The sequence below is a fragment of the Eretmochelys imbricata genome, chromosome 9 (genome assembly GCF_965152235.1).
Source record: "Eretmochelys imbricata isolate rEreImb1 chromosome 9, rEreImb1.hap1, whole genome shotgun sequence".
Taxonomy (NCBI): domain Eukaryota; kingdom Metazoa; phylum Chordata; order Testudines; family Cheloniidae; genus Eretmochelys; species Eretmochelys imbricata.
In genome coordinates this window covers 47,571,932-47,596,693 of record NC_135580.1, presented here as the reverse complement: position 1 = coordinate 47,596,693, position 24,762 = coordinate 47,571,932, and the positions used below count along the sequence as shown (strand labels likewise).

General features: G+C 45.6%; 1 protein-coding gene and 1 non-coding gene across 3 annotated transcripts in view; both read left to right on the top strand.

Annotated features, from left to right (window-relative positions):
• ATG16L1 (autophagy related 16 like 1) overlaps nt 1–20,654 on the top strand; it is a 28,003-nt gene extending 7,349 nt beyond the window's left edge. For both annotated transcript variants that reach the window (XM_077825993.1, XM_077825994.1), the window contains 13 exons: nt 432–497; nt 3,531–3,617; nt 4,125–4,181; nt 5,174–5,276; nt 6,293–6,398; nt 6,807–6,877; nt 10,177–10,248; nt 13,168–13,288; nt 14,170–14,275; nt 15,088–15,237; nt 15,651–15,698; nt 18,563–18,664; nt 19,067–20,654. In XM_077825993.1, coding sequence (XP_077682119.1) covers nt 432–497; nt 3,531–3,617; nt 4,125–4,181; nt 5,174–5,276; nt 6,293–6,398; nt 6,807–6,877; nt 10,177–10,248; nt 13,168–13,288; nt 14,170–14,275; nt 15,088–15,237; nt 15,651–15,698; nt 18,563–18,664; nt 19,067–19,160 — 1,183 coding nt within the window. In that variant the 3' untranslated portion in view covers nt 19,161–20,654. The remainder of the gene's footprint in view (nt 1–431; nt 498–3,530; nt 3,618–4,124; nt 4,182–5,173; nt 5,277–6,292; nt 6,399–6,806; nt 6,878–10,176; nt 10,249–13,167; nt 13,289–14,169; nt 14,276–15,087; nt 15,238–15,650; nt 15,699–18,562; nt 18,665–19,066) is intronic.
• Nucleotides 5,587–5,860, top strand: LOC144270711 (small Cajal body-specific RNA 6). The gene has a single exon (XR_013347217.1).
• Nucleotides 20,655–24,762: the final 4,108 nt, after the last annotated feature.

Sequence of the window (24,762 nt, the reverse complement as noted above, 5' to 3'; positions counted from 1 at the left end):
TCCAGGGCTTTGTCTAATTGTAAATGACTAAAGTAATTACTTTTCCACTATTTCCTCAGGAAACTATTCTAGTCTAACAGATCAAACAGTTGGAATCTGTCTTCTGATTTTACCATGGTTGTATAACATACTGGTTACTTCTAGTTTTACCCCCTTGGACTAACCTAAACAATTTCTTCATTTTCTGTATCCCGTTAACTTAGTTGCTATTTGGCCAAGTGACTCATTAACTTGAATCAGTTCCTCATAACTTCTGGTTAATAGCCATGCATGCAGTCTTCAAAGTGTTCTCTTTCCAAATGCTGCTTACATACTTGCCTCCTTGGCATGTGATTCCTGTGTTAGCATCATATAATCTCACTAGGTTTCTTTGCTGACATATCATTATAGGGTTTGATTATGTAAAGAACTTTGTTTTTTTTCCCCTCCAGGAGGCGACAAGCCAAGTTGCAGAAAGAGTTAGCGGAAGCTGCCAAGGAACCACTGCCAGTTGAACAGTAAGTAACCCTAATTTCAGGCACTAGAGGTGTGCTAAAACTGAGGTCTGGGAAATAAATCTGTTTCTCCTGTCTGGTGTGAAAGGTGTCTCTTCTTCTCATCACCATGCATGAATGTATTTTTGTTAGGGCTGTCAAGCAATTAAACAAATTAATCACACAATTAAACAATAATAGAATACCATTTAAATATATTGATTTCAATTACAATACAGAATACAAAGTGTACAGTGCTCACTTTTATTTTTTATTACAAATATTTGCACTGTAAAAAACAAAAGAAATAGTATTTTTCAATTCATCTAATACAAGTACTGCAGTGCAATCTCTTTATCATGAAAGATGAACTTAGAAATGTAGAATTATGTACAAAAAAAACTGCATTCAAAAATTAAAACAATGTAAAACTGTAGAGCAGGGATGGGCAAACTTTTTGGCCTGAGGGCCACATCGGATTTCTGAAATACTATGGAGGGCCAGTTAGGGGAGGCTGTGCCTCCCCAAATAGCCAGGCGTAGCTCGGCCCATGGACCCCCACCCCTGTCTGCCCCCCGCCACCCCATCCAACCCCTTCTCTCATTCCTGACTGCCCTCCTGGGACCCCTGCCCCATCCAACCACCCCTTCTCCCTGACCACCCCTGGAACCCCTCCCCCTGACTGCCCCCCGCCACCCCATCCAACCCCCCTCTCCTTCCTGACTGCCCCCCTGGGACCCCTGCTTCCATTCAACCCCTCCCCCTGACCACCACCCTGAACTCTCCCGCCCTCTATCCAACCCCCACTGCTCCCTTACCACGCTACCTGGAGCACCTGGGGCCCACGCCGCCCAAAGCACCAGGACAGGCAGCCATGCCGCCTGGCTAGAGCCAGCCACCGCACAGCACAGAGCACCGGGTCAGGCCGCAGCTCTGCATCTGCGCTGTCCAGCTAGAGCTCGCAGCCCTGCCGCTCAGAGCATTGCGCCAGCGGCGCAGTGAGCTGACGCTGCAGGGGAGGGGGAACAGCAGGGGAGGGGCCAGGGGCTAGCCTCCCAGGCCAAGAACTCAGGGGCCAGGCAGGAGGGTCCCGCGGGCCGTAGTTTGCCCGCCTCTGCTGTAGAGCCAACGTGTCCCCTCAGTCCTGCTTCAGCCAACCACTCAGAAACAAGTTTGGTTACAAGTTGCAGGAGATAATGCTGCCCGCTTCTTGTTTACAATGTCATCTGAAAGTGAGAACAGGCGTTCGCATAGCACTGTTGTAGCCAGCGTCCCAAGAAATTTACATGCCAGATGCTCTAAAGATTCATATGTCCCTTTATGCTTCAACCACCATTCCAGAGGACATGTGTCCATGCTGATGATAGGTTCTTCTGGATAACGATCCAAAGCAGAGCGGACCATTGCATGTTCATTTTCATCATCTGAGTCAGATACCATCAGCAGAAGGTTGATTTTCTTCTTTTGGTGTTTCAGGTTCTGTCTTTTCTGCATCTGAGTGTTTGTCTTTTAAGATTTCTCAAAACATGCTCCATGCCTCATCCATCTCAGATTTTGGACAGCACTTCAGGTTCTTAAACCTTGGGTCAAGTGCTGTAGCTATTTTTAGAAATCTCACATTGATACCTTCTTTGCGTTTTGTCAGATCTGCAGTGAAAGTGTTCTTAAAACAAACGTGCTGGGTCATCATCCGAGACTGCTATAACATGAAATGTATGGCAGGATGTGAGTAAAACAGAACAGGAGACATACAATTCTCCCCCAAGGATTCAGTCACAAATTTAATTAACACTTTTTTTTTTAAACGAGCATCATCAGCACGGAAGCATGTCCTCTGGAATGGTGGCCGAAGCTTGAAGGGTCATACAAATGTGTAGCATGTCTGGAATGTAAATACCTTGCAATGCCGGCTATAAAAGTGCCATGCGAATGCCTGTTGTCACTTTCAGGTGACATTGTAAATAAGAAGCAAGCAGCAACATCTCCTGTCAATGTAAGCAAACTTGTTTAGCGATTGGCTAAGGATTGAGTGGACTTGTAGGCTCTAAAGTTTTATGTTTTCGTTTTGAGTGCAGTTATGTCCACAAAAAAAAATCTGCATTTGGAAGTTACACTTTCACGATAGAGATTGCACTACAGTACTTGTTAGGTGAATTGAAAAATACTATTTTGTTTCATTTTTACAGTGCAAATATTTGTAATAAAAATAATACAAAGTGAGCACTGTACACTTCCTATTCTGTGTTGTAATAGAAATCAATATATTTGAGCATGTGAAACACCAATAATATTTAATAAATTTCAGTTGGTATTCTATTGTTTAACAGTGTGATTAATTGTGATTAATTTTTTTGAGTTAATCGCATCAGTCAACTGATTAATCGACAGCCCTAATTTTTATAGAGAATTAGGGTAATTGATATTTTTATTTTCAGTAATTGTGATAGAGGAGTGTTAAAACTTGAAAAGTCAGTTTAAAATAAAATATGTAGTAAATTTCCTTATTTGTATGTTTATAGAATGAGGAACTCTGCTGTGACTAAGAATATCAATTCAAGTTTGAAAGTCCTAAGACAGGTTCATTCAGTGAATTTGAACTCGTATCCTAACAGAATACAATTTCTGTGATGCAGTCCCTTTGGCATTTGGAATAGTTCTCCTGATCTGGGAGTGAGGGCCACTGGAGACACTTAAGTCTGGAAAAGGTTGGGACTACGTAAACAGTATGGTAGGGTTTCATGTGAGAGCAGAGATTGTACAGATTGGAAAAACAATATCAATTACTTCCGTGCTGGAATGGATTTATGCCTAGTTTCTGCTTTGCTTGCTCACTTACTGCCTTAAGTATGAAGTGCCCATACCACTCAGTTACCAACTAGGTAATATGCAGATTAACTGTAAACCAATATGGGAACCTGAGAGGGTGTGTATGGGGGGAATATTCGTTCACTTTATTGCTGAATAGAGTTGTTGCCTTTGGGGTTTGACAAAGGGAGTTGATTACAACGGGCCTTATTTGGCTGATTCAAAAGGAGGCATGTTCTCATACTTCTCCAGGGATGATGATATTGAAGTGCTTGTGGATGAAACTTCTGACCCAGCTGAAGAGACTTCCCCAGTGCGAGCTGTCAGCCGGACATCCAGGTATGTAGACTGATATTCCTGTACCTTTTTTAAGGTGCCTTTTGAAATGTCAATATAACTTAAGAAGAATGGGTAGTGGTTAATGAAAACTGTTGAAAAGTTACTTAACTCCCTTCCCACCTAGACTTAACACACACATTTCTTACTACAACACAGCAGCAAGGGTGGGTAGAGTTATATGAACAGCCCCCAACTGCGAGAATAGGGGTCAAGGAGTGATTGACAAATCTAAACAAAGTTTCAAATTGCTTAAACCCAATGAAGAAAGTCCTTTCTCAAAGTTTATAAGGTCCTTAACCTCACCCCCATTTATATATTCCAAGCTGTTGTTAATGGTGACCTGCATCATCTGCTGCTGCTGCTCCCATGGGATCTTCCCTCCTGAGCTTGGGTCTGAAAGGGAAAGCCTCTTTTTTCCCAGATACTTGGTGTTGTGAACTGTATTTATTGATCTTCATTTGAACAATCTGTTCATAAGGCTTAAACCTGTCCTCTCCTCCTCTTTAGTAAGCGACTGTCCCAGCCTGCTGGAGGCCTTCTGGACTCTATCACTAATATTTTTGGGTAGGTTAGAACACCTTCACCTTTTCTTGTTTATATATTGGTTTCAATGTACACCAGAATTTTCATGATCTAAGGAATAGAGATGTCATAATGTCAGCCTTTCTTCTAGTTTCTGCTTTTTTTTTCTTTTTGTTCTCCTCAACTTCCTGTTTCTTCCATCTTGACGTATGCTGACCTCTGACCTTTCCCTCCAGTCTATCTGAGTCTTCCCTTTTGGGACATCACTCTTCTGATGCTGCCAGGTGAAATCATTATCCACTCTTAGTCCAGCATGTGAATATATGACACTGAAGTAATGTGGAACCCAGCTTCACTACCCTGATTAGTCTTCAGATGTTCATAACACTGGCTAGAAACTTTCCAGTTAGCAATTCAGGCAGTCCTTCTGAATAGAGCAGTATGTGGATTTGGTTCTTTTTAATGACAGTGCAGTAGTCAGCACCTCACTGGCTGGGGTCTCTTCTCCAGTGACTGTGCTGTAGTCAGACCCTCTAAGTGGAGTCCTGCATTAGGTGGAAGGTCTTTCTTTAAGACAGTTTTGGAGTCTGAGTTTTCAAACAGGGTACTCCACTGGCTGGGATCTTCTCACAGCCACAGTAGTGCAGTCTGAACTAGACACAATGGTGGGGTTGCAGTCTGTCCCTCTAAACTCATTGTGATGTTTACATTGTTTGACTCCTTAGTACAAGAAAAGATGACTGCTCAGACATTAGCTGGTAGTGAATTTGATAGTGTGGGAGCAAACTAAGGTTAAACTAGGTAAGAGAGAGTGCAGGCATGAACTGATGCATACTGCCATGTGAGAGAATACAATGTAATCTGATAAAATGCAGTCTTGCAAGGAGGGGGGGAAAGAATAAAGTAAGGATTTTGGCCCTGTCTCTCATCCACCCACAGTGATAGTTGGGCTCATCCAGGTCTGTGCCTGCCACTTTGAGAAGAACTGCATCCACTCTTCTATTTAACGTATTTTTCTTTGTGTCCCATCGCAGGAGGCGCTCTCTGTCCTCATTTCCCGCTCCCCAGGAAAATGTAGATGTGCATCCAGGTTCCAGTAAAGAAGTGAGAGTGCCCACTACTGCAGTGTATGTCTTTGTAAGTATATCCAGGAACTACAAGATTCTTCAGACTCTTCCTGCTTAAGAGGAGGAGAATTTGACCTTTGAGTAGCAAATGCTATCTCGAATAATATGGCTCTGCTTGTTTAAACTGTTCCAGATAATGTTTTAAATCTAGAAGATGACTCGTGAATTGGCAAGGCAGCTAGGTCCATTTAATCCATATTGACTTTACTCTCAGCCTAGATATCCACCTAAAACAAAAATTCACTCAGGTGCATGCATCCTTCATGCTTTTAATGTTCCTCCTTTTGTGGTCATAGTTAAGTTTATGTACATCTTGCTGAGGTCAATGATGACTAGTAAAAGGTCTGAGTGCACAAAAGAATCGCACTCCTATTACCCTTTCAGCTCCCAACAGTCTCTCTGTCCCATCATACTATAGCAGTGCTGTGATTGCGGGAGAGGCTGCTGACAATGTAGGATAAGTTCAGTGCCTGTTATCCACAGTGTAAGGAAGCATGGCCCTGAATGTCATCCCACAGAACCGATTAAGGAGTTGAGGGTGTTGGGGTGTCTTGATTTGTGGTGTGTGTGATCTCAAGTTTTCAAGCTGAGACCTCTTGTATATGTTATGGAATGGTGAGGCCACTTTTGAATCTGAGTCTGTGCAAGGCAACTCTACGTTGTTCATTTTATAGCTGGAAAATTGAAGCAAACTCTTGTGAACCAGTTACTTGCTTTGAATGCTCATGTAATAGAGATGGTTGCTGAATGGTGAAAGAAATCCCAGAGATTTCCTATACCGCTCCTACTACCTGGGTAATTCACCTGAGTTTTTGTGGTATTCTGATTTGTTTAATGTAGGCTTTACTAATTTTATTTAGTATGGGCCTTCTGCATATGAAAGATGATCACATTTGGACTAGATCACGATTGTGTGCAGCCTACTCTTCAGCAAGCTCTGTATGGTGCTACAGTCTGACAGTTCTCTTTGGTGCTGATGTCATTTGGGGTGGCTGTGATTGTGCTTTTTGTTCACCCTCCCCCAAGGATGCACATGATGGAGAAGTGAACGCAGTGCAATTCAGTCCTGCTTCCCGGTTACTAGCAACAGGAGGCATGGATCGGAGAGTTAAACTCTGGGAAGTCTTTGGAGGTAAGTGTCTGCTCTGAGTTATTGTGTGAAGAGACATAGGCATAAAGAACACTTTGTGTTTTATACCAAATTTAGAATCCCATACAGTTGGCTCATACAAAATGGATTTCCCCTAAAGTTTTTAACTCAGTTGCTGGTGTTTAAGTTGAGCATGCTGTTCTACAGTTCCAGACAAACACTATATAAGTGTGAAGCAGTTATGTTAGGTCAGCTGAAATATACTCGGAACGGGGGAGTAAAGCCAGGCTCAAGCAAACTGATCAAAAGCCGTTGCCACTTATGTAATTCATTTTTGTGTTGCTGTGGTAATTGTCCAGTGTGTTGGCCAAATGGATCTAACCCAGAAGTTCAAATCCTTCCCCCTATTTGTATCCAATTCACTGCTTAATTGTTTCTTTCTGCATACAGATAGGTGCGAGCTGAAAAGTTCTCTCTCTGGCAGTAACGCAGGGATTACGAGTATCGAATTTGACAGTGCTGTGAGTATTTGTATAATACCCATAGTCTGTGTTTGCGGAGAAATTAATTGCAGTAGCTTGTGCTCGGCTACCAGTTTCACACATATGCTTTGAAATACATCCCCAAACAAACAAGTTAAAATACTTGTAGGAATACCTGACAAACATTTTAAAATATAGTACAAAACTTTTTCATACAGTAGGCTGAACTCTAGTTTCAAAGGGACACGTCAGTGAATTAAGCTTAAACCAAATTAAGGCCACTGTATTATGAATAGGGGTATGTCTACACTTAAAACACTATAGCAGCACTGCTGAAGCACTTCAGCATGGACAGACACTACAACAGAGGAGGGCAAACTGTGGCCCATGAGCCACATCCGGCCTGCGGGACCCTCCTGGCCGGCCCTTGAGCTCCTGGCCGGGGAGGCTAGCCCCAGGATCCTCCCCTGCTGTTCCCACTCCCCCGCAGCCTCAGCTCACAGTGCTGCCAGCCCTCTAGGCGGTGGGACTGCAAGCTCCTGCCAGGCAGCATGGCTGCAAGAGCCGCCAGCCTGCCCCGGTGCTCTAGACTGCATGGTGGTATGGCTGGCTCCGGCCAGGCGGTACGGCTGCCAGTCCTGGTGCTCTGAACGGCATGGTAAGGGGGCAAGGAGTTGGGGGGGGGGGGGTTGGATAAGGGGCAGGGGGTCCCTGGGGCAGTCAGGGGATAGGGAGTAGAGGGCGGTTGGATGGGGCGGAGGTTCTGGGAGGGCGGGCGGTCAGGGGATGGGGAATGGGGGGCGTTGGATAGGCATGGGAGTCCCGGGGCCTTTCGGGGGGTGTGGATAGGGGACGATAGGGGATGTGGATAGGGGACCACAAGAAGGATGTGGATAAATTGGAAAGAGTCCAGCGAAGGGCAACAAAAATGATTAGGGGTCTGGAACACATGACTTATGAGGAGAGGCTGAGGGACCTGGGATTGTTTAGTCTGCAGAAGAGAAGAATGAGGGGGGATTTGATAGCTGCTTTCAACTACCTGAGAGGTGGTTCCAGAGAGGATGGTTCTAGACTATTCTCAGTGGTGGAAGAGGACAGGACAAGGAGTAATGGTCTCAAGTTGCAGTGGGGGAGGTTTAGGTTGGATATTAGGAAAAACTTTTTCACTAGGAGGGTGGTGAAACACTGGAATGCGTTGCCTAGGGAGGTGGTGGAATCTCCTTCCTTAGACGTTTTTAAGGTCAGGCTTGACAAGGCCCTGGCTGGGATGATTTAATTGGGGATTGGTCCTGCTTTTGAGCAGGGGGTTGGACTAGATGACCTCCTGAGGTCCCTTCCAACCCTGAGATTCTATGATTCTAGGATGATAGGGGGGTGTGGATAGGTGGTAAGGGGACAAGGCGCAGGGGGTGTTGGATGGGTCGGGGGTTCTGAGCGGGGCAGTCAGGGGATGGGAAGTGGGAGGGGATGAATAGGGGGCGGGGGCCAGGCTGTTTGGGAAGGCACAGCCTTCCCTACCTGGCCCTCCATACAGTTTCGGAACCTCGATGTGGCCCTCAGGCCAAAAAGTTTGCCCACCCCTGCACTACAGCAACAGGAGGGGTTCTACCATTGCTGTAGTTACTCCACCTCCCCTGGAGGCAGTAGCTAAATCAATGGAAGAATTGTTCTGTCTACACCGGAGGTTAGATCATCATAGCTTTGTCTCGAGGTGTTGATTTTTCACACCCCTTAGAATCATAGCTATGCCAATGTAAGTTCCCGGTGTAGACCAGCCCTAGGAATATCCACATGGGTTTAATGCAGTTTAATTTATCCATTTCAAATTCACACCTGTAGGTAATTTGGATTAACTTTCCTGAGTCATTCCCCTCTTCATCCCACCCCATAGACAAGCCCTAGAACTCTGATCTGCACTTCACTTTTCAGAAGATAAACAGAATCCAGTCATCTGGGCTACTGGGAATTTTAAAATGAGCTAGGTCTTACCCCAGCTGTGAATTTCCACTGCTGCCTTATGAGCTCCTTGAAACTACTAGAGTTGTATGTATCTGCTCCTGTTTTATGCATTGAGAAATGTTTATAACTTGGTGGTGAGGTTTAGATGCCTCTCTGAGGTCTGTGATGAATAGTAAAAGGTCTGACTGCCTGAAGGATTTCACTTCCATCACCTAAGCCCTGCTCTACCCCCAGTTCCGCTGTGGCCCCAGTCCCAGCCACCCAGACACTAAAAGTCTGGTTACTCGCAGTAACCGGTCTCCACCCCTGGAGGGTGGGAAGAGCAGCAGCAGTTGCTGCTGCTGGAGCCTGGAGGAGCACTCAGGCGGCTACAGTGAGAGAGGTATCAGCGGCTTTCTCCTGCCCTGAGCACAACTCCCCTTCCCTTGCCTCACTCACACACATCCCCAGAGTGTGGCTCCCCCTCCTCCGTTATGCCCTACTAAACCCTCGCCCCGACTCCCGGGGGGGGGCGGTGAGGGTGTGGACGGGGCAAGGGGGGGGTTGTGATTGAGAAAGTTTGGGGACCACTGCACTAGAGGGTTGTCTGGTGTTGCTAACCTGTTGGGAGAAACTTGTTCTGGTGTAGGTGGCTTGATCGTATTGCAGATCTTGTCAGAACAGATGCATTCTGGGTTCCATATTTTTTCTGAATCAGTCACCTGACACTGACAGGCACAAGCCTTGTCCTTCTGGGATTTTTCTTGAGAAATAACTTTGCCATACAGTGTCTTGAAATATGATCTCTGTCTAGAGTGAAAGGAAGGAGCCACCACCCTCAGGATACCTGTATACCCATTTGTCCATCTCCTGACCAGAACTTACTTAGCTTCAGCTACCTCTGTTGAGAACCCGGTAGATGGGAGTGAAATTGACAAGAATCAGGCGAGCCTCACTCTGCAGTTTGGGTCAGCTAGGCCCAACAGCAGGGGCAGATGCTGGAGTTATGTGTGGGGAAGGAGAGCCAAAAATACTCTGGGTAAAGGCACAGTAGGAGAAAACCCCACCATCCTTGCAGCAGTAAGGAGGTTATGAGTAGAAATGGTCTGGAAAGAATGTCCCTCCCTCCCAGCACTGTGGCCACTATTCCTTTTATAGCCAATTGTTCGGGAATGAAAAAATTACATCTTTGTTGAAAATGTCTTGAAAATCTTCTTCTTCATCCAAACTAATTGGTGCTTCCCTCCGCCAGTTGCTTTCTTAGCAGTATGGCAGTAAAGTGAACCCTGTGGATTGTCTGTGCTAATGACTATCCCATAGTATTGAGACTTGTTGGGTGTAGTAGTTTACTTCTTTCAGTCACTGTGGGAAATTGACTTAAATCCCTCCTGTTTCCACAGGGCTCCTATCTCTTAGCAGCTTCAAATGACTTTGCCAGCAGAATCTGGACTGTAGATGACTATCGGTTACGGGTGAGTCTCCTGCAAAAGTCAAGCAATGTATAGGCTCTTTCTGACCAGTATTCTCATTTATGTTCTTACAAAGGACACTGAAAAATTGTGGATTCCACTGTTTTAGGAACTTGCCAAAGTGGGGTTCGTTTTTTTTTTTCTTTTTGCTCTTTTGCAAAACATTAATTGGATTTTTATCCCTTTTTTTAATTGAAGAGAGCCTTTACAGCATAACCTGATGTGCAACACTGGCCTCTGCACATAGCCTCACAGAAACCTCTCCAGATAAATAGCGACCAAATATATGAACTTTCCTCTGCACATAGGAAGTATTAACTTTAGAACCATTTAAATGTTAAGATACAGCAGTCTTAAGGACCCAAAGGCTGTAACATGGTTCAGGGATTTAGTTAAAACACAGTTCTATTTCCTAGACTAGATGCATGTTAACTGAGTACGTGCCAGCCTGGGTCCCTGGCTCAATTGTTGGAGTAGACAAGCCCTGAAGCACTAGTCTCTAGTCAGGATACTTAACAAAAGACTAATCTCTTGCTCATGTTCTTCCTCCACCTCTTCAGAATGGACTCTTTGGCCCTTGTCCAAGGAAGGACATGCCTGTGATCTCCCTAGGCTGAAAAGTGCTCTCTTCCCTTAGCAGAGGAAACTGTCTAAGAGGCTTCAGTTATTCCTGCTCCTGGACATGATCCTTGTTCTTAAATTTTTATTTTAGGAATATTTCACCAAACATTATTTGGCATGCTGCCTCTAACCCAAGATATGTTTAGTTGCTCTTACAAGCTGTCGCATACACAATCTGGCATGAAGCATTTTGGAATAGCCAGGCCTGTTCCCTTTCTGACACAGAAGCTCTGCTGTCATTTCTGCACTGGTTAGCCTCTCACGCTCTTCAGGCATTAGAAGTGAACTTGAATCTCTCTCTTTGCCCCATGTTGCATTATTTGCTCTGTAGATCTTCAGCATTTTACGTATTGTTCTAAAGTACACCTACAATATAATTCACTTGATTGCTTTTAATATGAAGATATTTATCTCCAGAATGTTAGATCTTGTATGGGAAACCTTCCTGAACATGTCAAAATCTTTGCAGCTTTAGATCGGCCCAAAAATCCTACCATCAGATAGAAACAAAGGTGTATAACAGTTTAATAGATCATCATTAAGAATATGATTGTCACAAAGGTCATGGATTTCATGACTTTCTGGGAAGTCCATGACTACTTCTGCGCCAGGACTGGAGCAGCTGTCAGTCTCAGGGCTGCTGGAGCAGCTGTCCAGTGACCAGCACAGTGGCTAGGGTTGGGTCAAGCCCTGTGGGGCTGGAGCCGGGTATTCCCACCCCCCAGCCGAGCATTTGTAGTAAAAGTCAGGGACAGGTTGTTGGGCAGTAAACAAAAATTCACAAAAGCCATGACCTGTCCCTGACTTTTGCTAAAACTACCTGTGACAGAATCTTAACGGTAATCATTATTAACTTTGTGTGAAAAGTCCCCATGCAAAACTCCCCTCAGTCTTCACAAGATCTTTCTGCAATTTTCCAGTGTCCCTTCAGGCTTTGGGTCAGTACCATCACTGCTCACTGAGTTAACAGCACATTGACTTCCTTGTCTGAATGGGTTTGGTGCATGGATTTATCATAGAATCATAGAATATCAGGGTTGGAAGTGACCTCAGGAGGTCATCTAGTCCAACCCCCTGCTCAAAGCAGGACCAATCCCCAATTTTTTTCCCAGATCCCTAAATGGCCCCCTCAAGGATTGAACTCACAAGCTTGGGTTTAGCAGGCCAATGCTCAAACCACTGAGCTGTCCCTCCCTCCTATCTTCCTTGCATGTTCATTGAGGGCAGTTGAGTTGATTTGATATTAAATCCTGCATCAAACTACCTATTTATAAACAAGTATTCACTTGTTAATGGCAGTGCATCAAGGGTGATGATGGAATATTCTTCAAGGTTATAAATATCCTCTCCATAAAATTGTGGTATCCAGAGATTAACTATCATGTTGCAACCACTGAGACAATCCATGACCTTTCGGTTTTAGTGCTGTGCAATAATTTTTCAGTTCCTCACTCTGCTCCCATTTCACTTCCATTTTTAAGTCTTCTGGTGGTTCTGTAGTTCATGTAGCAGTGTGCAAGTCAGAAGTTCAGTGACTAACAGTAGAAGATTTGATTTTTGGGAAGGATTGCTCTCTGATCACTTTCCCTGTTCCCGGCAGTCTATTCTCTCATGCTACATTAGTTCTATGATTGACAAAAAAGTATCTAATAACTTGTGGTGATTGTACTTCATGTTCCAACGGGCCCTGACTGCAGTTGGCATCAGACAGAAACAGTCATGGAAATCTGCTGATAGGAGCAATTCTCTAATTTCTGGAGATCTCCGGCTTTCAAGCTGAGACTTCAGAGTTAACACTAGATCCCTTTTTCCTTTACTTGACAGCTTCTGAAATCTGGAGACACCATCATTCCAACTCTTACTATGTTTTAGTCCATCCCCTGGTCTATCCTTTAAGACTGTTGTAGTTACCATCCTTCCAACCGAGGTTACTGGGAGTGGTAGAAAAGAGTCATAGATCTCAAAAGAACTACTCCTTAACTAGTGAAAGGAGTTGCAATTGAGGGAGAGTGTATCTCCAACCCAGAGGGAGTACTCTTGGCACTTGCTGACTCATGGAGAAGCAGACTGGGAGTCAAAACTACATTCTGTTTAACCTGAATGGAAAGATGAGCGCTTTTTTTTTTTTTTTTTTTTTTTGGTAACCCATGCCTCTAGTCAAACATTAGACTAAGGTGGGAGGAGTTGAATCAAAGACTTTGTCCCTGTTAAGCTGCTGAATGGCAAGATCATAGCCATGAGGACAAGAAGCAATTGTAGCTGAAACTGCTCATTTACACCATGTAAATCTTCTCTCCCCAGCACACACTGACAGGCCACAGTGGGAAGGTTTTGTCAGCCAAGTTCTTGCTGGATAATGCACGCATCGTGTCGGGGAGTCATGACCGGACCCTCAAGCTCTGGGACCTGCGCAGCAAAGTTTGTAAGGAAACCATTTCCACCCCAGCACCAACGTCCTTCTGTCTTTCACACACCTCTTATTCTCTTTAGTGGATGTAAACGAAAGTTTTACTTCAGCTTAATTGTTTTATTCTCTTAGTCTCCAAAAAGCAGGAAATTGCAGCCATAGTGCTTTTTGATGATATTCTGATCTTCGGTATTGCAAGCTAAGCAGGGTCAGGCCTGGCTGTTACCTGGATGGGAAACCTAAGAAAAGACCGTATGCTACAGTGAAAAGCATTGCTGATTGAGTGGGCCACTGCATTCTAGACCCTCTTGTCCATCAAACTGTAGAAAGTTGGAGGCAGGTCAGACCTTACAACCCTGGGTTGGTCTTAAGTTCCCTCTTGAAATCCCTCCAATTCCTGCCTCCAATGAAGCAAATGGCAGGATTCAGTTTTTCATAGCAGAAACATTTGCCTTAAAATATTTTCCTGGTTTCTTCAGTACAACTTGGCACAGAGACAGCCTTTCTCCCCCAGCGTCCTACACTCTTTTTTGTGTATAAAGGGGAGTGTGTCATGTTGCTCATCCATGATTTGTTTGACTAATTATGAAGTGGTGGTAAAACACCTTATACAGTTGTAGGGATGTTGGGCATGGTAGTCAAGTGGTTCAGGGGAATAATGTGCTGTTGGGGATTTTGGATTCTCAGTAATCAGTTTCTTCTAAGACAGAGCTCACCTGTCCCCACCCCACTGCCCATGACCCCAAACTCCTCTCGGGGCAGTAGTTTCAGTGCAGCTACAGAATTTTGATGTTTGCTGTTGTGTGACTTTTAAATACTGCTATCAACTTGTACAGCACAATGGGAATGAGACTGTGTTGTTAGTGACACCTCCCTCCCCCTTTTTTTTCTTAAAGGTATAAAAACAGTATTCGCAGGATCAAGCTGCAATGATATAGTGTGCACAGAGCAGTGTGTGATGAGTGGACATTTTGACAAGAAGATTCGCTTCTGGGACATCAGGTAAAACTATCCTCTGACACGGGTTAGATTCTCTAGCAATTTAATGCTAAAGAACATAAGATGAATCTGTGAATTGTGACCCTTCCATTCTTTGAGTTCTCCATTGCTTGGAATATTTATTACAGGAATATGAGGAAGTCATCAAGAATAAATAACCTTTTTGCACATGATAGAACTGCTGTTTTGATCTCTGAGCTATTAGTAGCATGTTGTGTTATATATTGACAGCAGATTAGCCCCTGAGTAAGGAAATATCTTGCATTGTTCTCTTATCTTTCTGGCCAGTTTTAAGTATCCCTAGCTGGTTCTGAAGGAAGTTCTGAACAGTCCTTGGCTGGGGACAAAATATCCACAATGTGAGACTTTAGTTGGGAAATAAGAAAAATGTGGAAGTGGATAATGAATAAGTGGATACTTATTCTCCTATCCCCATGCACCGGGGCAAGTCTAGGATACAGATTTTGATGCTCATGTGACAGGATCTATTCTGAGGGAATTCTGTGCTTAAAAAATAAAAATTCTGCATATTTTATTTGTCAATAAATAAATGTGAGGGCTCCAGCATGGTAGTGCGGAGCACAGGCACTGGCTGCACGGAGGTGAGAGATCACCCTGCTCTGGGAGCCTGAAATGACATGCCTGGGCTGCTGTGGAGGGGCACTTGACCCCTTCTTGTGGTTTCCTTTTGCTTCCTTGTCAGAGAATCATTTTTCTGCAGGGGATGGGAATTCTGGTCGCACACAGTGGCACAGTGTTCCTCCAGGAGTAAAGATCATTGATGCCTAGTTACCCATGCTGTTTCCTGTCTTCAGGACTGAGAGCATAGTGCAGGAGCTGGAACTGTTTGGGAGGATCACAGCTTTAGACCTGAACCCAGAGAGAACAGAGCTCTTGACCTGTTCCCGAGATGATATGCTGAAGATCATTGATTTGCGAGTCAATGCTGTCAAACAGACTTTCAGGTGAGTGTGATCCCAGTAAGGTATGTGGCAGGTGGCTGGATTTTTGTGGCATAATTGTAACTTTGGTGTTGCCCTTGTCCTTTATGAATGAAACCTTCCAATTAGTCCCTCAATGGGAAGGTGAAAGCCTTTGGAGCCATGTCTCTGACGATGTAGTTTGCACATTATCCATGAATTGACACCAAAGATCTATTTTGTCAAGATTTTGTCTCCACCTCTTCGAAGGAGACCGTTTGTCCCCCTCACTGGGGAGAAAAGTCCCTCTGATTAGGTTGGAGAAAGAGAGGTGGCTTGTGTTAAACAGAATGTAGAATTTATCTCAGTCAATGCAATAATCTTCATTTAGTCTTGAGGAGCTAGCTTTCCAAAGATTCATATTAAAAACATAACTACCTGATTCCAACTTGTTTCAGTGCCCAGGGATTCAAATGTGGATCTGACTGGACCAGAGTCGTGTTCAGGTAAGAGGCCAAACTGGTGAGACTGAGTGAAGTTTGGGATGGGAGTGGGGGCCAGCTGTTTGGTTTATTGCAAATTCTGCAGTAACATTTGAGGGCAAAGTTCCAAACCAACAAACGCTGTCAAGCTAATTACCAGTCGGCAGCATGCATTGATTGCTTCTTGATCACTTGTGCTACAACGCAAGCAGTAGGGTAGCCATTAACACTAGTCATAAGACAAAAGGGGACACTTAGCACTGGGCAGTCAGCAAAACTGTTTTCAGACTTGGGTATCTACAATTAGACACCAAAAGAGCTCACCGTTTGTAAAAATCAGGAAAAAGGGAACAGCCAGTGTTCCATATAGTTTGCACACCCCCTATATTAAAACAAAGTTAATGTTGGAAAAACAAGCCTTGAAAAGCAAGAAAATGTCAGAATTAAGGTTGTCCATGGAACCTTAATTTGGCCCCCAGTGCATATTTATTATATCTTATTACAGTCTTCTTCCACCTTGGGCTTGTCATCCAATCTTCTTCTCTTCTTCTCCACCCACTCCTAAGCCCCATGTGCCAGTCTCCTGGCTCAGCCAGTTCTTGGGTCTCCCTTCTGCTTTTGAGTTAGGCTACTTCCTCCTCCACACTGCCTGGACACCACCAGCAAGTGCATTGAGAGCAAAAGAGGGATAGTCACCTGGCTGCCAGTTCTGGTGCCCAATGTCATAGTAGCCAGGAATAGCAATTGCAGGGAATTCCTGTTCAGCCCCTGTGACCCTGGGCTGGAACATTCCACTATAGATGGAATCTTCAGAGAATTTAGCTGGCAAGTTCTAACACACATCTACTGAGCATCTGTGAACTGCAGTTTTTCATAGGCTTTAATTTGTCTGAATCTGGGCAGCTTTTCATGGGAACAAGAAAAGGCACATCGCTGAAACCAGGGTGACAACCCCTCCCTTAGACTATATGTTCTTATTCCAAAGCGTGCAGGTGATAGAGCTTCTCAGTGAAATGTTGAAAGAATTGTTTTAATATGGAAACATTTTTCTAATATCCTTCTCAAACGATTGAACCATTTTTGCTGAAGTTCAAGTAAAAATAGTCAGTCTGGGACAGACACCTGACAAGGAAGACTTCAATCTGAATGGTTAATGTTTGGCAAAGTCAGAAGTAAATGAAACAGGGTCTTTTAACAGGAATTGTTGTGGAACCTTAAGTATAGAACCAGTTCTGCTGATTTTTAAAAAACAAAAACCCACATTAAGATTTTTAAATATGACTAACAGGGATTAAATATAAAACTAAAATAGAAAGCTTAAGATCTAAGCAATGGAACAGGTAAGGGTTTAAGGGTTAAATACTTAAAGCAATGAAAAAAGCTAGGGCTAAATTTAGTGTGTATAGGTATGGCTTATCCCAGGGGTCTCAAACTCAAATGACCATGAGGGCCACCTGAGGACTAATACATTGGCCCAAGGGCCGCACCACTGACCGTCCCCCTTCCCCGCTGCTCTGGCCCCGCCCCCCACTCTACTCCTTCCCTGCCCCCAGGGGGCGCAGGAGGGGTGCAGGGTGTGACAAGGGGCTCAGGGCAGGGGGTCAGGGTGCAGGAGGGGTGTGGGGTGCAGCAGGGGGCTCAGGGCAGGGGGTTGGGGTGCGGCAGGGGGCTCAGGGCAGAGGGTTTGGGTGCAGGAGGAGTGCGGGGTGCGGCAGGGGGCTCAGGGCAGAGGGTTTGGGTGCAGGAGGAGTGCGGGGTGCAGCAGGGGGCTCAGGGCAGGGGTGCGGGGTGCAGGAGGGGTACGGGGGCTGGTCTGGCCCGGTGCACACCAAGGGCAGGGCAGGCTCCCTGCCTGCCCTGCCCCTGCACTGCTCCAGGAAGTGGCCAGGACCTGCAGGGGGGCACAGGGGTCTGTGTATTGCCCTGGCCGCTACTCCAGGTAGCTCCTCTACAGCTCCCGTTGCCCAGGAATGGGGAACTGCGGCCAATGGGGGAGGTACCTGGAGGAACGGCCAGGGCAACACACAGGACCCTGTGCCGCCCCCCCCCCCCCCCCCCCCGAGGTTCCGGCTGCTTCCCGGAGTGGCGCCGGGGACAGGGAGGGAGCCTGCCCTGTCCCCGGTGGGCACCAGGCCAGAGCTGCTCTAGGTAAATGCTGAGGGGGTGCAGGGAGCTGGCAGGCTGCAGAAAATAACCCCGTAGGCCGCGTGTTTGAGATCCCTGGCTTATCCTAACCACTTTGTTTAGGTTTAGGCATCAACCTTCCCCATCACCTCCTTTTTTCCCCCTTGTAGATTACAAGCTTTCGGGGGGAGGAACTGTTTTATGTGTTAAAGGTGCCCACCACAAAAGAGCCCTTGGCTGCTATTATGATGGACTTTTTTTCGGTGTCTAATGTTAGGAATCGAATAGAATAATATACCTACCTTATATAGCACATCTTATTCATTGATCTCAAAGTGCTTTACAAAGGAGGTAAGCGTCGTTATGCCCATCTGAGGCACAGAGATGAAGTGACGTGCCACAGTCACCCTTTTGGCGTAAGTAGATTTCACAATCCGATGAAGTGAGCTGTAGCTTACGAAAGCTTATGCTCAAATAAATTGGTTAGTCTCTAAGGTGCCACAAGTACTCCTTTTCTTTTTACAAAAACCAATGTTTATCTTTAAATGCCAGCCACCCAGCGGTTACATCATCACGTGATCTGGAAACTTCTCGGTCTTGCTAATCAGTGTGGATAAGAGCTGGTGAAACTTTAATATTTGCAAGTGCAGACCACTAATGTCAATTTGCTTGTTTTGGAAACTCTAGAGATTAGCGTGGGGACAAAAGCTGCTAACTTCAAAATAAATTGTTTTTTCTCTTCTGCACTGAATGTGTTTCAATAGCCCTGATGGTAGCTACGTGGCAGGTGGTTCAGCTGATGGGGTCCTGTACATCTGGAATGTGCTCACTGGGAAAGTGGAGAGAACTCTCGCAAAGCATCACAGGTGAGACAGGAAGCTTGCAGACTAAACTGGTTCAGGGTCTGAGCTATGGCTGACATAGGACCTGTGGTGAGGAGATGTGGGATTGCAAATGCGGAGTTCCATTCCCATACCAGTGTGCATGGGATATTTATGTGCAGCTTCTCTGTGGATTCATGGCAATAACCAGTGAAGTGGGAATTAAGGCTATGAAATTTGTGCTTTGTTGTCGGGTTGCTTGTTCACAATCAGGGCACTGAGTATCATATACTCTGAATATCCCTGGGAGGCTGTTACAAATGCAGGTATCATAAATAAGATCTGAAAATGAATGAGTTTTGGAAATTATGGAGTTTAATTTCTTTTGTCCTAAATGCTGCTATGAAATTAGAATCTCTTCTAAATTGACACCTGGCTTCCTTTCAGCTCCTCTATCAATGCAGTGGCATGGTCACCAGCCGGTGCGCATGTGGTCAGTGTGGACAAAGGAAACAAGGCTGTCCTGTGGTCTGAATTTTGACTGGAAGGAGATGAAAGACAGTTTCAGATGTCTCTCACTGGGAGGATGCTAGTCCAGAGCTGGACAGAATGGAGGCCCAAGCCTAGATTCATCCTCCATGCATTCGGGCTTCATCCAATGGGCTTCACCTCTCAGAGGAGAGCTCTAATCAGGCAATCAAAGATGAGGAGCTGGAGGCGGAGCCCTTTACTGCCTAAAAGCATGCTGCTGGCCCTCAGGCTCAGCAAAGGGTCAGCTGATTTGGATGGCGAATACTACTAGTCATGCCTTGACATGCAGTATCTATGCACTGGATGGAGCCGAAGGTACTAGCCAGATTCCCTCACCGGACAGCTGTGCCAAATACCCTATTATACAAGTGTATGTACAGCACTTCTGACTCGGAAGTGTTGGAAAGAAGTTTACCATGTATTCTGACCTAATGCACGTCCTGTTTCCCGTGTTCTGTTCCCATGGAGTAGCTTAGGCATGGGGTGAGGGCATTCTGAAACATGGACAGGGTGGGTCCTAGTCAGTCTGTAAAGTGATGGAACAGTTGTAAACTAATTTAAACATTTCTGTTGCTCTGGCAGTTCTGCCCCCTGTGGTGTTGGCTGAGTTTGGGGCTTCTCCAATTCTGACATGGTCTCTCTGGCAGTTGGTAATCTGAGAACTCCCTGCATCATTATGATCTGTATTTCAGGGAACTGCCCATTCTTCAGGGGTGATACATCTTTGTTAAAAGTCCCTCCAATAGCTCCTATAGCAGAAGTACTAAGAAGCGGGAGAAGGAGAATTTTAATTCGAATCAGTATATTTCCAGTTTTGTTGGCGTGGGGGGGAGGGGAGGGAAGAGAAGAGAAGAGGTGTAACATCTGCAGTGGGGATGGTGGTGCTGCTGTGACAAGGAATGTATCCATACCAAGAGTTCCAGTACCAGGAAATAAAGGTATAGTCTCTTCTGCTGTCCATCCATCCTTCTCTACTGGAGGCTGTTGGTGGAGCACAGGGGAGCAATGGGATTCAATCCTGAATGTAATGCTCTGGTGCTGGCGATCCCAGGCCACTTGCCTCCTTTCTGAGCACGTGCAATATTCTCCTTTGTGCTTGAGCCCTTCCTGTGCCATCAAACAGGGTTTACACCCTGTATCCTCAGGCATCTAAATATGTGAGGTGGTTGGAGGAGAGCTAACTTTTATGTTTTGTAACTTTTATCCAGCCAAACTTTTCCACCTCAGACGGGCCTCGGACAAGCCACCAGCGTTCTGTCATCTTTTTATTTGCACTTTATTTTGCTTCCTTCCTGAGCTTGTTTTCTAAGGAAGTGTTTTGACGGGTTAGGAAAGAGGGTTATTCGTTATTCCTAGGACAGAGGTCTCTCTCTAACCCAGGCTTTCATTCAGACAACTTCTGCAGAGGGGAGTTGAGATTATACAGGGCAAATCTTTTATTTATTCAGCTGCCCACCAGAACTTGATTGTAAATAAACCTGTGTTCTGCTTTTAAAACCCACAATGTTTCTCCTCGTTTGTTTGTTTTTTCTTGCCCTGAAAGAAAGAGGAACCTATATCCAGTTTCTTCTCCCCCCACCTTGCTGTTTCAATGGACTAATGTTAGGTTTGGGTCTGGTGGTGGTGGGGTACTTGACCACATAGGCACCGACTTGTAGGTGCTCTGGAACTCAAGCATCCATGGGGAAAAAAAACAATAGGGGGTGTTCAGCAACCACCAGTCACAGCTGTTGGGTGGGACCTCAGATGGGGGGCTGGAGGAGGGGGGTGGGAAGAAGTGGAGCAAGAGGGACATTGGGGAAGGGGGTGGGACCTTGGGGCGGAGCGGGGGTGGAGCACCCACTGGGGGGAAAAGTCAGCGTCTGTGCTGGACAGATCTCTCCAGTGGGTATCCGTTGTCTGAGAGCCCGATTTACCTCGTATCAAGAACGTGGCCATGAAACTGAAGTTACAGGATCCAGTGTCACACTGTTTAAAGCTTCTAGCATTGGGGACTGGCCATGTGTCAAGGCTTGAAAGGTTGATGTATACTTGGTGTGGGATGAATCACTGAATTCAAGAACTCCCCATCAGTTACTAGTTTCTCACACTTTCTGCTGTGAAATGTCTGTTCCTCCCTTATTGCTTGGATCATTACATTGCTCCTCAGTCTCCCAACATGGTCTTAAAAATGTGGATAAAGACTGTCTAGACTAGGGGTGGCCAACCTGTGGCTTCGGAGCCGCATGCGGCTCTTCAGAAGTTAATATGTGGCTCCTTGTATAGGCACCGACTCCGGGGCTGGAGCAACAGGTGCCAGCTTTCCAATGTGCCAGGTGGTGCTCACTGCTCAACCCCTGGCTCTGCCAGAGGCCCTGCCCCCACTCCACCCCTTCCCGCCCCCTCCCCTGAGCCTGCCGTGCTGTCGCTCCTCCCCCTCCTGCCCTCAGAGCCTCCTGCACCTGAAACAGCTGATAAGGAGGGGGAGGTGCTGATGGGCGGGGCTGCCAGTGTGTGGGACGCACTGGGAGCAGGGTGGTGAGCTGATTGGGGGGGGGGGGCTGCTGACGTATTACTGTGGCTCTTCGGCAGTGTACACTGGTAAATTCTGGCTCCTTCTCAGGCTCAGGTTGGCCACTCCAGTCTATACACTCAACACTAAAGTAACTCCCTGTGCCAGCACTGGAGTAATGGAGCAAAGCCTTCACCTCCTTTGGTTATATTGGACAAACTACTTGTACAGTTAAGAAGCTTCCTTGGCCAATCACCTCCTGTTTTGGTGTGGAAAGAAACTCCGCTGATGGTTCTGACTCTCAAAGGCAGAGCAAAGATGACAAAAACAGAGTTGCATTTCTACTGACAATTAAGGTAAAAGCCCCTTTGGATTTTAGAGGCACATTTTTCTTTCAGTCTGTTGTCCGCTCCCTGAAGCTTCCTGCAGTAAAGTGTGCATCTCCAGGTCCTTCTAAGAGGGCATCTGCCCAGTGCCCTGCTGACCTCAGGGGTATTGCAGATAAAGCAGATCGCTAAGTGATGAGTCAGTGCAATGAAAGATTACCAGGGGATTAACTCTACCCTAATAAGAACTGCAGGCTGTGGTGGGGAGGATCAGGAAGGGTTTAAGATATTATAATTTAAGTTGGCATATTTGTATTTTTCTACAACATACCCAGTAACTGGGTTTGAGGTTCTGATGCCAGAAAATGTTTTGCTTGTTGGATGCTACTAAGTAAATTAACATCGAACCCATATAAAAACGAGAGGTAAGAATAGGTCAAAACGTCTAACTCAGTTATCTTCCAAACAACTGCTATTTCCAAAGACAGGCCAAGAATTCTGGTCCAGTGAAGCAGACCTGACAGAGACAGTGACTGCTAATAACCTCTCGCGTATCAGCTATACTTTCAGTTAACTCAGGAACAGACAGTTTGCCCTTGCTTTTCATTTTAGGGGGATCCTTAGTGGATTTTTCACCACTCTTATTATGGTGGCTTTAAAGAGCAGGATGTAGTGGGGTCTACTTTGCTTTCTTGGAGAAATTTGTCATCTTCCAATTCAGACTCTGAAGACCAGGGAGGAGCCATTTCACATCCCTCTGAGGAGGCAGCTACAGCTTTCTGGAGTCCTTTTGGAGGCTTAATGTCCTTACTCCTGCCTCTCTATTTGGGAGTCAGGTGAGTCTATGCCCAAGGGAAACTGACTATGGACCCAGTCAGGAAAGGAAAAATGTATATGAAATGGGCACTGCCATCAACAAAGAACAGCTCCCCTAGCCTGTAACCCTTTGCTGCAATGCCATGCTAGAAGAGGCAGCGTCTTCAGCAGAAATAACTGGGAGCAGGGAGGTGAAGAGAATCTTGAGTGGCAGAGTTGCTGGAAAGGGGGTGGAATTGGGTCTTCCTGTCACCGGGATTAGTCGATACCTCTGCTTGCCTTGCCTTTATCATCCTCTTTAGCAAGAAGTAGAGGAGCCAGACAGGGTTCTGTCAGATTCATGTTCTGCCTCCTTGCCAAGAGGGGGGATGACTGAGCTCCATGGTGCCCTCTTCCCCAAAAGCCTTGTGGTGGAGGCAGCAGAGGAGAAAGGGAGAGAACAAAGTTGGTGGGGAGAGTTGCCTGGTTCTCTGTTCTAGAAGGTGACAGGGTCTTCCCAGAGGTTCTGACTGCAGACTGGTTTTGCACTCCACCTGAAATGAACCCACAGGTTCTGAGAAACACTTCAGGAACAGAGCTACGAGCAAGTCCACTCATCCCCATCTGGCATTTCTTCTGGTTGAATAGGCTTTTCTGGTGGGTAGTTGCCTCCTCAGCTCAAACTTGAGTGAAATATGTCTGCTCTGCACACCACGCCACTGGAAATAAACAGCTGGCTCTGCCTTACTGGCACAGTTATGGGAGATTGTCTCCCTGGAATAACTCTTTGCTCTCTTCAGACATACATGCTCCTAGAAGTATGTGGGAAGGGTGGAACCACCTCAGAGCTGTTCCTAAAATGTCCATCGTTGCAGTAGTGCACTCAGGTCTCATTCAGCATCAGGGCCTTGTGCTAGCTACTCCACAAAAGTAAATGAAGGCCCTGTCTCTGTTGTGAAGTGCTGGTGATCATTTCCCAACCCCGCCCCACCCCTAGTGCTGACCAGGGAAGCTCTCAACAAGAGTAGCTTGCTCCCAGCCTGTTCTGTGACAGAGTGGTGAGTGCTAGACCTGGGGAAACACCTCTGGTCTCTACCCTATAAATGTTTGCTCAAATAAAAATGGAATTGAGGGGTGCAGGCATTTTTACTTTCCCCAAATATTCTCATCAAGTTCTTATGGACAGGAGGGGTGGGATTTATCTAAAGGATTTGGTGGCACAGTCCCAGGTAAACCTCTTGGGCACTTGTGAAAATCCCACCTGTGGATGTTTGCAGCAGCTACTAACTCTAAGCAAATGTGGGTGAATATTCACAAACTTTGACTTTTTGAGTGCTTACTGGAACCCTGATTGCAAGAGTTTAATTCAGTTGGGGAATGGAAAGAAGGCCGGGGATCTCTCCAGTGAAAACTAACGTCCCATCAAAGTATCAAACACAGCTGCTTTTGAAATATTTACAAGCCATGAATTACCCACAAATTATTCACAAAAAGAACAGGAGGACTTGTGGCACCTTAGAGACTAACAAATTTATCTGAGCATAAACTTTCGTGAGCAACAGCTCACTTCATCAGAGGCATCTGATGAAGTGAGCTGTAGCTCACAAAAGCTTATGCTCAGATAAATTTGTTAGTCTCTAAGGTGCCACAAGTCCTCCTGTTCTTTTTGCGGATACAGACTAACACAGCTGCTACTCTGAAACCACAAATTATTGTGTGAACAAAATCAAATTGAAATTCAAGAAAAGCAAAAGCTATTTTCAGACCCTTCATGAGCGGAAAAAAGCTAAATTGATCAAATTGCTCATCTCTATTGTACATCTTTAAACATGTATTGAGCATGTGTAATTTCCTCTTTATAAACCAATTGAAGAAAACAGTGGGTGGGCCACCAACATAAACTATTGTACAATGTGCCCGAGGGATATCAGTGACACAACAATAGATAAGCTTTGTATTAACTCTACAGTTCAATTGTGGAAATAACATATCTAATGATA